The 14,599-nt window shown below is 40.2% G+C and overlaps 1 protein-coding gene across 1 annotated transcript; it reads left to right on the top strand.

Moving 5' to 3' along the window:
• Positions 1–675: 675 nt before the first annotated feature.
• On the top strand, positions 676–14,599 carry LOC146692113 (macoilin-1). The gene is made up of 11 exons (XM_085432079.1): positions 676–906; positions 2,501–2,642; positions 2,834–2,960; positions 3,086–3,209; positions 3,414–3,592; positions 5,043–5,526; positions 5,598–5,756; positions 6,612–6,782; positions 8,295–8,421; positions 9,132–9,306; positions 11,726–14,599. Exons 1-11 carry the CDS (start codon positions 830–832, stop codon positions 11,914–11,916), a joined length of 1,956 nt encoding a protein of 651 aa, XP_085288205.1. The 5' UTR covers positions 676–829; the 3' UTR covers positions 11,917–14,599.

Below are 14,599 nucleotides of genomic sequence, written 5' to 3'. Positions count from 1 at the left end.
ACATGCTGCTGTAGTAAATGAAAATCATCTTCCAGCACAACTTTTGGAGCTTTCATTGTAAGATACTATACAATTACAAAAAAAGTTGTAATAGCTTATTGCCCAGCCTGTCCTGTAGCTAATTAAAAAACGGAAGTTTTTGTTAATTGGCAGAAAATCTCGTGCTTTTATTTCAATAAGGTCCCGTTCCCCCCCCCCCCCCCCCCCCCCAAAATAAAAAAAACAACAAAAACAAAACAAACTAAACAAAAAAGCAATTTCTATAGTAGACGGTGTTTATCTCTCACTTAATTACTGCAGGGGGAGTTCCTGAAAGCTATAATACAGTTAGAAGTCCCTCCATCACATTTTCCCAAACTGTCCAGTGGGCTGCACAGGAGTCTTTGCCGGGTCCCCGGACCTGATGTTTGACACGCTTTGGATTGAAACAGTAAAGTTATGCAGTTTAAAGCCAAATCAAGGAACTGAAAGAGACTAAAAAACTGAGAGTTGAATGATAATCACCTTTATTATCGAACTTATAATGAGCCCGGTTAGTATTTTTGTGCAGTGTGTGTCATAATTAACAGAACACATGTGTACAGTGTGTTGATTTGCTCCCCTTCTGCGATAAACGCTTGTAGGTACAACCTCCACTGAGCATGCGCAGAAGTGTCGGTCCTCTACATTTGCTCGCAGACATCATCACAGGTTGAAGTGAGCATCCTCATCCACAAAGAGGGAGCCGGGCTGTTTTGTCTTTCCTCTCGGCTCTGTCGTTTATCCCCCGTCGCTGTCGCCTCTGCTGCAGTGTGTCCAACGTCAGCACGCGGGGAGCAGAAGCCATAAGATGAAGAAACGTTATGTGGACGCGAACAGGCTACGGAAGATGAAAAAGCTGAAAATCACGGAGAAGCTGTCTGAAAGGTAGCGAGCCGCGGCGCCCGGCGGCTGCTTTTGTTGTGGTGGCCGTCTTTGTGTAGATTTCAGCCGTCGTCATCCCGCTCACCTGTCTGACTCGCATCCCATCACCTCCATCCGCCCCTCACATCCTAAATGAGCCAGCGTGGCGCTTTGATTAGCCTCAGTGCGGCGGAATTAAGGCGCAAATGTTGCACCGGGTTACTTCAGCCCGCCTTGTTTACAGAATAAAAACAGAAGCTGTGCAAGTTGACGTCGGCCTACTTTCGTCTCATCTGCGTTCTCACTGCCTGCTCTATCCCCCACTCTTAATCGCGCGTGAAATTAACACGGCCACATTGCGTTTTGTTTATTTATTTCCATTCGTCCTTTGGAAAAATAGAAACAAACGCGCATTCCTCTTTGGCTTATTTGGCACACAAAATCTGGAAGCGTCTAGACTGAGTCCAGACAAGAAAAGACACGCAAATAAGAACGGAACACCACTTTTTCTGTTCATTGTGCACCTTTCTTTCTTTCTTTCTTTCTTTCTTTCTTTCTTTCTTTCTTTCTTTCTTTCTTTCTTTCTTTCTTTCTTTCTTTCTTTCTTTCTTTCTTTCCACAAAAAACAACACATGCAAGAGATTGTGTTTATTTTTGAGATTTAGACGTCCTATTTTATTTTGTGTGCCAGTCACATATTATATTTCTTGCTCTTTGTGTGCAGTGATTTCACACAAACACAAACACATATAATTGAATTACACTACTGGAAATACTACAAAGCAGATAAGAACTTGATTGGAGAATTAAAGACGCTGTGGTGATTCCTTTACACTTCACTAGCTTGTTTGGTAATTATATTTAGTGATAGTGCTAAATACAATAAAGGGCGCTATTTCAATAACATCATATAGAGAACTAAAGTTACATCAGCTCTGCTTGGGAGTTTTATTAGGCCAATTAAGCATGCTACTCAAGGAGAATAAGATAATAAAAAAGACTATATTGGGCTTCTAGGATGGATTTAATATGCTGTTTAAAAGCCCTCTCCCAGCTGATTCTAATTTATTTTTTAATTTTTTGTAGAACAACCTGCACAGTTAGCAGTTAGTTATAATATAAATACAAGTGAGATTAATTGAAATGCATTCTTTATAAGTAAAATTAAAAGGCTGTTGTGGACTTGCAGAAGGATGCTGTGGTGCTCCCTCTCTCCTCCAGATGAAATATTGCCATGGTTACCAAACAAAGAAGGGGTGATGTGATAGCAGGCTATGGATGAGCAGAACAAAGGAGGAAAACCACAGCTCCTGTTTGGCTTGCGGCTGCCTAATAAAATGAGGGAACAGTCATTGTTCTTGTTATAGTGGCCCTGCTTAAAAGGAAGGACTGTATTTTTAAGACACAGCTGGCTCAATTAGAGGTTAATGCCGTTTTTGCAGTTTGGTCTCATACTGGGCTGTGTGTGAGTATCTGGTGCTTTATCTGACAGCCTTTATTTACTGGATTCAGAGGAAGAGGCACGTTTGTTTGCCATGAGCTCAAAGTGAAATAATAATAATGAAGGAGGATTGATTTTTTCCTTCTTCTTTTTAATAATGTCTGCATGTCTTTATAGCGCGTACACCTTCCTGAAGTTTATGGTGATGTGGACACTGGTGCTGCTGGCAGACTTCATCCTTGAATTCAGACTGGAGTACCTGTGGCCGTGCTGGCTCTTCTTTGGGAGCGTGTACACCACTTTCCACTGCCATGGGCTGGTGAGGACTCCTGCTGTGTGTGATTTCATATTCTGTGCACTGGCCCTGATGATGATAAGCCAGCCAGTGATGCGTAGTAGGCTTCACGCAGTGAACAAGAACATGGCTTTTCTTCTATTTTCAGTGAATTACTCACATTTTACTTTCCTGTTGTTGTTGTTGTTTTTCTTTCTTTCCCTTTTTGTTTGCAGGTTATTTGTGTTGTTTTTGTTTGCGCTGCCTTCACTCTGGACATCTTTTGTTTAATTTTTGTTCCTTTGCACTGGCTGTTCTTTGTGGCGAGCACCTATGTGTTATTCAATTACATATGGCACACAGGTGAGTATGACAATTATCATCCACTTGGCAAAATCTGCCCAACTTTCTTCATCTCATAAAATTAAAAATATTCTCTTATTTAAATTTATTAGTAATTTTCTTCTCATCTGATTATTTTTCCTCAGAGAAGGGCATCTGTATATCAACTGTGTCTCTGTGGATCCTGCTCGTGTACACAGAGGCTTCACTTCGACTCAAAGACCTTAAAACCTCACATGCCAACCTGTCCCATCTTTTTGCCGCTCACTGGTATGTTTATTTGATACAAAATGTATAAAGTTTAGATTTAGTATTTAATATTTCATCACTGAAATATTATATACTGACTACTTTCTAATATTTATAATTTATTCCGGCACAGTTAATGTGGAGCACCCACAATTTCCTTGTACATGTACAATGACAATAAAGGGCTGTTCTATTCTATTCTAACTGCCTTGTATTCACTTTCAGTATTGGATATCCTGTAGTTTATCTGGGGTTTGATGCCACCTGCTACTTCACCAACATCTTTAAGCTGCGCATACAGAAAGCAGTGCAGAGTGAGAATGACTTCCACATGCACCTCCTTCAGCACTCGCTCCCCCCAGGCCTGCAGGTTTATCCCAAGACAGGCACAGATGGCAGCAGCAGTGAGTCTGTGCACCTGCACCATCTACCTACCATTCTTACTATCTGGAGGGTTTTTCACTCTTCTTTTGGTTTCGGTCGTTCTTGTTTTCAAGCTGACAGTTTATTACAATCTCCACTTATGGAGCCACTCAGTCAGGTGATTACAACATACATTTGTGAGTCAGTTCGCTGAGAAGACGCAGACAGTAAAAGTCCCAAGCTGAAACTGTATTTAATAACCTCCTAGAACATGATGTGTTGCTGCTGGCACAACAAAGTAAGCAATCTTCTTGTTACTGCAACTGTTTGACGCTTTGTGCTATCAAAATATTTCAGAGTGCTTCTGAAAATAGATAAGTGCTGCATACCGATGTATAAATGTATCGTTTAATATGGTAATTACATGATAGGGGGAGAAACTAACATGGACAGAGATGAAGGGAAAGGAATAAGAAGCAAAGGTGCAAAAATTGACATTTTTAAAACAATTTTGACAAAAAAAATTTTCAATACGTGCATTATAAAAAATACATTTGACATTTTAAGTTGTAGATTTTGTTTGCTTTTTTTTTTTTTTTTAAACAGTCATGTCTCCCCATGTTTTCATTTTCTGGCTATTTTACTAATTACAAACTCGGCACACATTACTAGTCAGTACTGGTGAGATTTGGACTGTATATAAAAGATGCAAGTCGAAACCACTGTGGTTCAAAATCCTGTGGTGGCCAAAGTAAGTCTAAATAAGAATCTTAATTTATAACCCCACACTTTACAGAGCAAATTATTTCTTTCGTGTCTTACTGAAAACAACATAATGCTAATATGAAAAAATGTGGTCCCCGTCATAAATCCACCCATTTTCTCAACCAGCTTATGCTGGACTTTTAAAAAGTTTTACAGCTTTTCCTATGGATAAAGACCTCCCCCACTGGCATTCATTAGAATTTCACACATGTTTTTCTTACAATTTAAGCTCAAAGAGTTGTCAAGTGACTTTTTTTCACTATAGCAACATTTCTTTATCATATAGAAGAACTGAGATTTTCTTAATATAAGAAAAACACAGTTTTTCTTATATTAAGGTATCTGAGGGATTAAATGTGTATTTAAACTTCTTTACACTGACAGAAAGGGGTGTTTCGGGTGCACTTAAGATCAAAGTGGGCTGTGTGTGCCCCATGATGTAAAATGGATTTGACACATCCCTGGTGTAAACTGTGCAAAGCAGTGGAGAACCTATTTATCACTCCATAGGATCAGTGAAAGGACTGCAGGCAAATATTTTGGTTGGGTTAAGTCAGTGAGAATTCATTGTGATTAATAAGTAATTCTAGTGACTGATGCTGGCCCTGTTTAAAGTTTTAAATGTTAGTTCATACCAAAGTGAGGATAGCCATAAATGTTTACTCATCCTAGATGTTTCTGAGCTCCATAGTAGACTCCTAAAACTGACCTGTTTTGATTTTACAGCCTCCAAATGGAAAGTCAAGCCTGAGTCGAGTCAGTATCAGTGTCAGAACGGTGCTGTGCTGGCCCAAGATGAGGCACACACTGTGGACTGCCTCCAGATCCGCAGTGAGGAGAGAGCAACAGAGAAAGGGTCACAGGAGGTGAGGTCAGCCGAACCAAACCGCCGGCCACCATCGTCATCGTCGTCATCATCCAAACCCAGTGTGGGTGAGTCCAAAGATCTGCTGCACAGCAGCACAGGAGGACCGGAATCATCAACAACTCCAGAAAATCTACCTCAAGAGGAGCACGGCAGCAAAGCAACGCGAGCAGCTAAGAACTCCTCACCAAAAGTCAGAAGAAGCAGCTCAAATACTCCTTCACCTCCTGCGGGAAGGACTGAGAAGAAACACAGGTCTAGCTCCAAAACAGTCAGCCCCAACAGGGATGCAGCAGAAAAGAGTGCCACAGCAGCTCAGAGTTACCACACTGAACAGACAAGCAAGTAAGTATTTAGCTAAGCTTGACTCGGGTGATGCTTACAGCAGTGCTAAAATGTTGTTTTTTATCTTGAAGGCTGGAGCAGGAGCTGAGGAGGCTGAAGAGTGAGCTGCAGTCGAGCAGGCAGACCGAACAGGAGCTTCGAAGTCACATCTGCAACCTGACCAACAGCGAGAGGAGCCTTAGACCAGAGGTTTCCCTGCTCAGACAGTCCAACATGCTTCTCCAGAGCAAGTGAGTGTCCAGTTGTTATCACACAAAACCGGATTTTATAGTACTTAAAATACTGTAGCTACTGTCAGTAAATATGAAAAAATGTTTATCCCATCTTATCCAAACCTAAAGTGACAATGAAATTGTTTCTTCTGTCCATGAAACAAAGCAAAAGATTTGAACTTAACTGTCACTGTAGAATTAAAAACCTGCACAAGAAAAAGAAAAGGTTTGTGTGTAAAGCTACAATATCAGATCAGGTGAATGTGCTGTATGAATGAAGTATAGTATATCACTATATAAAAGAGAATATGATGAGATCACTGACTTTGCTGATCAGCTGCACTGCTGCAGACCTGCTTTGTCACACAAACCATTTTTATTACCTGTACGTTGCCACAGTATCTACTTTTTTATGTTTTTTTTATGCAAATTATGTTTCCACTCCTCCTTTTCCTCCAATATGTGACTCAGATTATCACTCTAAGCACATTTAGAGCTAAAAAAAAAATGGGGGGAGGGAGGCTCAGTTAGTTATTTTATCCCACTACAGAGGTACTCCTAACACATTTACCACATCAAAGCCACGTCCAGCAGCCAAAGGCTATAAAATCGCATTTGAGAAGAGCATGTTATGCAGTTTTGATCAGCACCACCAGCTTTGATAAGCCATGCTCCAGTTTTTTTAAAGGAAGGTGCTCTCCAGTGACTACAACAACTACAAGGATGATAAGAAACCTGTTTAACATTTATGTCTGTTTTTGAAGTATGCTTGACGCTGATCTCAAACGAGTCCATTTGCATGTGGCAGTAACCCACATATTGCTGCTCTTTTTCTGCAACTTATTTAAAACCACTTTAATGTCATCCCTTCAGGATTCTGTGCCTAACTAAAAACAAGCAGAGGGACAAGCAGACTTGTGTGATGCTGGAGAAGAAGACCAGAGCAGAGGCAGAGGCCAGACTCTCTGCTGAGAAGCAGTTGGCTGAGCTTCAGGCTCAAAAACTGGAGGAGGCGGCGAGCACAGCACGGAGTCTAACAAACAGGTAACCCACACTTTTAAATTCCCTCTTATATTTCCTGAAACATGCTCTGAGTTAAATGTTGCTGTAAGCATGCGGCCAAACATTTGGTTTAAATGATGTTTACTTGCTTTCTTGTTGAGAGTTAGATGAGGAGATTAACATTATTTTGAGTAGCCTTCCTTAGCCAGTTAGCCTTGCGTTGTTCAGAGGTTAAGAAGGCTGCCAGTCATCACTTAGACCTTAAGCCTCAGTCACGCAGGCCCAGAGACCAGCCGGTGGCCCTCTGGCAACCAGCACTTGCTAAGTAAAAATGTGTATTCCTTAACTGCTCAGCATGAAGTTGCTGGGAGTCGGTCAGTGAAATCGGTTGCAAAGAGAGTGCTACAAAGAAAACTACCTTGCAGCTGCTTTGGTTGCTCACAGATTGCCACGGTCATCCTTACAGCAAGAATTATGATTCAGCAGGACGTCTGTGCCATAGGTATGTCGTAACTGCAACCTCCACTGAAATCTTATACTGCAGCCTATGGTGTAACCTCCCTAGAAACATAAATACATGTTGGGTCAACATATGTTGTTACAACATTTTCTTAGAAAGTCACTGAACTCCATTTCTGGGTTATGTCGCAGTTTTTGAAGTTCCACTACAGCACAGTAAATAGTTATCCAGCATTTGCAGGCAAGTCAGCGACTTCCATGTAAACTAGGGGCGACCATGGCAACCTGCTAGTAATCAAAGCAATTGAAAGAGGTTTTCAGTGCAGCATCCTTTGTGAACAGCTTTACAACCACTCACCAACTGGTTGGGAATACATTTACCAGTCTTGAAACCTGTGGGACCAAAACCATGCTAACCGACACTTTACCGTTTAATTTGGCATTCTTTCGCTAAAGGTTAGCCAAGAAATAGTCCAATACAGGGTTGACACGTTTTAAAAAACAAGTGCCACTGACTGGATATTTTCTCTTCTTGATATTCTCTGTAAACCCTAGAGATGGTTGTGTGGGAAAATTCCAGTAGATCATCACTTTCTGAAATACAGGCACCATTCGCTGTGCTATAAACAAAGTGACTTTTATTGCTTTTATTCTTCATTCTGATCTCTTTGAATGTATCTGCCAGCTTGAATGAACTGAGTTGCTTCCATGTGATTGGCTGATGAGATATTTGCGCTAATGAGCTGTTGAACAGGCGTACTTGAGTGGCCAAAGAGCGTATGCTATCTTCGAACAAAGCCGAGCTAGCTGCTTTTCCCGCGTTCCTGTCTTAGCTCTAAGCTAACCAAGAGTGACATTGATCTTTTCCTCTAATTCTCTGCAAGAAAACAGATGATTCTTTAATTTACCATAAGCAGTTACTTCTTTTAAAGAAATCTCTCGTGTGTGTGTTCAAAATAATTGAAAGAGAAAACAGCAGTGTTTATAATGCAAATCAAATGTTCTGTTTCTTTCTGTGGAAACTGGTCTTCAGTTCCCGCCAAAGCCTCTCTGTCACTGCTCAAACGCTCTCATTTTCTCCGTTTCCCACACCAGGCAGGAACACTGTGAAACCCAAATGTTAAGGAAAAAGGTTAAAGAGCTAGAGACAGAGTACAAACAACTACAACTGGAGTATCAAGTGAAAGACAGTCGTGTGGTAGATCTAGAGAGTGATGTTGAGGTATCTTTTTACTCTATTTGGGAATGAACTTGTGCATTTAAGTGTCTGTGAGTCTCAAGTGATCCAGTGCTCGGTTGTCCTCAGTTTGGTCATGAAGTCCTTCTTTTGCCGTTTGATTTGCTGTTTCTGATTTTTGTGTGTTTAACTCCCTAAGAAAACAGAATGGTTTTCATTGAGGAACTTGAGCATTTTTTTTGTAATCCATTTTATTTTGGCCTGCAGTCACCATAATGCACTCTGTCATCACATCAGTATGCAGCATTACTGTATGGGTGTTTTTGTGTGACATTAGGTGTGTAAATTGTGGTTCTGTGTGGTATTTGATGTCATTTTAGTGGCATACTTTCCATGGAGCATGCTGTACTAGAAGCCAGGTCTTTCATAAAAACATTACACTTTTTTATCACCTTTCACAAAAGGCAAATTGTTAACCTAGAAAGAGTCATCTTTCAAAATATCTTAATGATAATGTGCTGCAGATTTTATGTTTTTTGAATGGCTGGCTGGCCGTCATCACTGTTTGGAAGTAATTATGTGTGTGGTGCATTGGTTTTCTGAGCGTAAACTGTGCCTGTCTGAAATACAAAAAAAAGAAAAAGATACTCAGGAAACCAAAGCACCAACTCCCACAGGTGGTCGCTGCAGGAATTACTACTGGCATTTTGATGTTTTGCACTTATTCTTACCGCTAATGTGTTCTCTGGACTCAGGCTTTGGGAAAGTACCGCTGTGTGGAAAAAGAGACAGATATGCTGCTGTCCACTTTGTCAGCCATGCAGGAAAAGGCTCAACATCTGGAGTACAACCTGAGCGCTGAGACTCGCATCAAACTGGACCTCTTCTCTGCGCTGGGAGATGCCCGCAGACAGCTAGAAATCGCCCAAGGTTGATATACTTATTTCTGATATTAATTTAGATCAGGGGTGTCAAACCCACCTGACAGCTTTGGAAAATGTGAAGGATACTATGACATAAATTTGGGACTTTTATTGTATTTTCAGAGGTTTTACAGGTTTTTCATATAGATAAAGACCTCCCCCACTGGCATTCATACGACACCAAAGTACTTAAGTGATAGATAAACTATTAAATGACAGAAAGGGGTCCACATTAATGTAAAACCAAAAGAAAATATATTTTCTGTGACTTAGCAAAACCTATTTTATAATTACAGGACAGTCTGGACAGTGACTAACCAGAATTTCTTCTGTAATTTTATACATTTATTTCTTACAGTTTATGCTCAAAGAGTCGTCAGATGACTTTCAGCAATTTCTTTATCATGTAGAAGATCTACCGTTTTTCTTATATTAAGATCTCTGAGGGATTCGGTGTCTAGTTAAAATTATTCACACTTAATCCGTTAAATCCTGAACCATGACATAAATGCCAGAAAATTCAATTTGTTTGAAAATGAAGTGTTTAGTCAACCCTCTGGGGAAAAATGTTATATATTAATTAGTTAAAAATCATACTGATGATGTAAAAGTCTCAAAAACGCATGTATCAAATATGATATGCTTTAAACGGACTGTAAAATCAGTTTGACATCCCTGATTTACATCACTGTGTTTTTTCCCCTTCTTCAGTTTGATCTGCAAACTGCCATTAGATTAGAAATTACTGTCAAGGAAAAGTAAACTATGATATGTGGGGCAAATTGTGAGTCGGATTGAATAGCACCACCGTGTGACTGCTGGGATTTTTAAAAATTGTTTATTTAATGTTTTTCTTTTAGCATTGTCGTGGTTCCCTCAAAAAAAAAAAAAAAGAAGCCAAATTGATTACTTTTGGGTTATCACTAAATACAGAAAAACATATTTGGAAACAAATTCTTCACAAATTGATGCCAGTTATGATAAATTACATAGACAATAGTATTGGGCCACACCTCATAATCTTTGAGTTCAGTTTTTGTTCAGTGACATTGCCTTTACAAGCAATTGTAAAAGAAAGAATGAGCTGTTCTAAAGAGCTTAGTGATAGTGGGAGCTTCATAGCATGGGTTTCCATTGCTGAGCAGTTCCTGTAGGTGTAGTGTGTAGTTGCTCCAGTACTTTTGTTTATATGTTGTATTTTGGAAGCTTGAATCCAATTGGCAGTAGTAAAAAGCTAATGTTAAGTAATATACAAACTACTAGACCATGCTTACATGGCTTCATCAGTGCCACTGCGTATGATTAGGATAATACGATGAGGCGTATTATCCCCAAGAACTTCTGTAATCTTCCTTTAAGCCACTTGTCAGTAGCATAGAAAGTATAAAAGATGGATGCAGCCATGATGTTACCGATTGGTTAATGAAGTCCCGATTTGAAGCAGTTTTGGCATTTCAGCTTTTTACCCATCAGTCGTAAAAGGCTGATGGGGTATTGTTGTCAGCATAGACGTCCAAGATACAGTAGGTGTTCAAATCCCTGTTACCTTAACCTCAAGGTTGATCTGCCTGAAAAACTGAGGGTACCAGATGGTCAAGCCTCTGAGCGTACCATGGATGATGCTGCTGTCTGACTCTAACATGGACCTTTATTTACAAAGTGAACTTCTTGTTTCATCAGTACGACCTGAAACTATCAGTTGAGACTGCATATACATCAGAAAGTGTGTGCTGAGGTGACAGAGCGAGGCTGCTGAGAGCTGTTCACCGTGCATTCCCCTCCTGGCCATTAGAAAGAAAAAGTTTTGCACTAGCTTAATTTTTTCCTTTGTATTGTCTTTGGCAAATGCTTTTAATGGTTAGTGAGAGACTATGAAAGTGGCTCTGTGGTGTAGTGGTTAACACATTCACTTAACATGTGAAATGTTCCCAGTTTGAGAGCAGGTGGAGACATAACCCTAGCCTCTAGAGGTGACAGGCTACTGTAATCCTACTGCCAGTCTCAGGGCTGGAGAAATGTCAGAGCTGTGCTAAACTGCAGATCTGATTTCAGGCATTCGACCAAAAATCCATTAAATTAAACCCAATGATTTTGTGGTTTAATAGAGGGTGTTTTAACATTTCAGTTGTCAGACCTCACACGACCACTTCTCCTCCTTGTGGGGAATTTCAGCCAAATGTAGATAACACCCTTGATACCACGAATCTTAGCGATGAGTTTAGACTACTTCTGCTCAGATAAAGTCTTCTTTGAATAATCCATCTAGCTTATTACCTCGATTTGAGTTTAAGGTTAAGATTAAGGGGATTTTGCACGGACAGAGAAAATCTTGCTCAGCTTACATTCGAGTGCAGAAATAACAGAAATCCTATGCGTTGCAGCTCATTCAGTATCTATCTCCTTACATCTACACCTTCCTCTGACAGATAAGGTGATGAAGCAGGACAGGGAGATAAGTGAGATGAAGAAGAAGATTGCCGAGGTGATGGCGGTGAGCCCCGGCATGTCCTACATGGCGCCCCGGCCCCACGTGCCACAGAATCTCACCAAGTTGCTCAACTCCGAGCGCTACGTGTTGAATCCACGGGCATTGATGTACCAGTGTTTGAAGAAATAGGGGACGTCCCAGAGCTTTCACACCTCATCAGAACTCGTCAGATCCGGACGAGTTTATCACAGAGCTAAACAACACCGCGAAGTCCTCTACTTCCAGCCATGAGTGGAACCAGGCCAAGCCTCCACGAGTCGAATGCCTTTTGCTGCACTGATGGTGCTAACTTGATATTATTCTGTATATTTCCTGTTTTCTGCCACATCACAGGTCGAAGAGTTTCACTCCAAAATGAGGTATCTAATATGCAGAGCTGGTCATTTTTTTGAAGGAAAACAAAAAAGGTTTACTTATCCCGATTAAATACAAATACAGGTGTCAGCAGAGATACAAACCAAGTAGATTTATCTGAATGAAGACCTGGTGCCCGATGTGGACATGCCCAGAGGAAGATGGCACTGACAGGTTCTCTGCTGCAGCTGTAAAATATTTAATTAAACCGCTCTTTACAGTTTAACTCCTGGCATGAAAGTAAAACTAACCGAACAACATTATTTAAGTCCGTTCATGTGTTAAACTTACAGATGTGTAAGAATTCAGAGTTTTCTTGATCTGCTGCAATACTGACAAGAAGATTCAAAGTAATATCTTTTTTAAGCCCTATTTGTCAGTATTTATTAGAACAAAATGATCACTGAGGTCCAGCAGTACAGGTACTGATCATAAAATTAAGAAAACAGTGGCTGACTTCTGTTCCGGTGTCTCAGTCAGTCGTGACAGTCAAACCACGTGACTCTGAAACTGGAAATCAGCCATCACGCTTTTTTCATCGTCTCGGCTTTTCTTTGAAAAAGAGGCCATATTTTAGACTTAAATCTTTAACGGATTTTGGGCAAATATTGGAGTTGTGAACATTATTTACATTCATGTCTAAACATGATTATAGAAAGATGAGAAATTCGTATACAGACTTTTGTCAAAGCCTCAGTGGTTATGATAATGAACTTGTTTCTCTAAATGTCTCTATTGGAGAAAAAAATTTTGAATAATAAATTTGGTATATATGCACACATTTATATAACCTGGTCAGCTACATCATTAAAACCACCAGCTGAATAATGTGCACGACCCTCTTGAGCCATGAAAACCTTCACGGATCTGCCCTGCTGCAGGTCCTCGGATTGCTGCATGTTTTCTGTAGGTTTTGAGTTGGGCTCGATTTGGATTGAGAGTTCGGATTGAGACCCTTTAAGAGGAGGGACTACTCTTCTATGGTCTCTTCAGGTGTCTGTTGTCCCAAACTGAGTACCGTTGGTTGTTTTCTGCGCTTCTTCATATGCTTATGAGCACTTTTTGTGGGAGAACGCGGCCATCGGGAAACGCCATTACCATGTAGCGGGTCAGAGCTTCCTGGAATTGCTAGAAGCTCTGACCCGGACCCGAAAACAGATGAGTGGGTGGGTTTCAAAGTAAATTTAAAATCTTCCTGCTGAAAATTATAACAAGATGATCAATGTTGTTCACTTCACCTGTCTGGTTTTAATGTTGTGGCCGATCCTCGTACCATTCTATCAAAGTGTAAATGTGACTATTTAATATACCCCAAATGTTTAAAACAAGTATGCACCAAGATGTTCTTGTGTGTGCCTGTAAATAGAGATTTAGGAGTATCTTAATTGTGCTGAAATTCAGACAAAATATGTGCGTTCAACACAGAGCTTTGGAATGAAACCCTTCAGAGTTGGAATATTCCTGCATAACAGGCGGCATCTTTGTATGAATATTCCTGGTTGCCATCCGGGAGACTCTTGAGAATAGTTAAGTGATGTTTTATTGTCTTACTGACCTGATAATTTTTTTAAAAGAAAGCTCACTTCAGCTGCGACTGAGAGCCCGCTATTTTTTTGATGTTTGGCAGCTCGTGGCTCCACAGTGGCATCTGGAAAAGAGAGACCGCGACCTTGTCCGAGAAGTAAAGCAGAGCCGGGAAGGACAAGGGGGACGGTGTTGACGAAACATGGCTCACGGATGAAATTACTGTGCCTATATACTTTCAAACTCGGAAGTAAAACACAAATTTTAATGTGAAAGAGTAATGTGTTTAAATTGAAGTGCTATGTACTGTTTTTGTAGTTTTTGCTTCATTTCTTTCTTAATTTTTTTTTTTTTACTCAGTGTACAGAATTGAAAAATTACCCACGCAGCTGAAAAACACTCATGAACTGGATGTCGCCATTTTGGTAGCTTTTTATTTAGAGCGTGTTTCTAGGGTGTTTTATATCAAAAATATTTTTTAGTCTTGCTGTTCTTCTTATACTGCTGTCATTTTGTACGGCACTGTGTTTGTCAGCATGAAATGTGTTTTATTCAACCGTTATTTGAGCACACATTGTGACTTTATGTACCTGGATGTACTTGTACAAGGGCTACAGTTTCTTAACGTTTTTGGACGAACAATTGTTAATTCAAACGATGATGCTCTGAGGCTGGAGATCACACTCCTGATACACCAGGACCCCGTTTTGTATAAATTATTTGAGTTATCAAATGAGTCTAATTTGTGCAGACATGTGTATGTTCCTTCACTCAGGAGCCATTTATGGTGTCATTTTCTGACTTTGAAGGTAAAACGAGCAAAATTGACTTCTTCTGCAAATGGAAGTGCTTTCTGAAAACTTTAGTGTAATGGCTAATAAAGATCATCTTCATAAACATTTTGGCCTCACAACAGATCAACAAGAGACACTGA

This window comes from Copadichromis virginalis, linkage group LG15 (genome assembly GCF_057382275.1).
Source record: "Copadichromis virginalis isolate Kocher_CV1m ecotype Utaka linkage group LG15, C_Virginalis_male_GT1.1, whole genome shotgun sequence".
NCBI lineage: Eukaryota > Metazoa > Chordata > Actinopteri > Cichliformes > Cichlidae > Copadichromis > Copadichromis virginalis.
This window is presented reverse-complemented; position numbering and strand designations above follow the sequence as displayed.

Bases quoted from the DNA above. Each gene is read 5' to 3' on its own strand.
- LOC146692113 (XM_085432079.1), top strand. From the start codon at position 830: ATGAAGAAACGTTATGTGGACGCGAACAGGCTACGGAAGATGAAAAAG. The intron at 2,643-2,833 runs GTGAGGACTCCT...TTTTGTTTGCAG, and splicing joins CTTTCCACTGCCATGGGCTG to GTTATTTGTGTTGTTTTTGT. The intron at 5,527-5,597 runs GTAAGTATTTAG...TTTATCTTGAAG, and splicing joins CACACTGAACAGACAAGCAA to GCTGGAGCAGGAGCTGAGGA.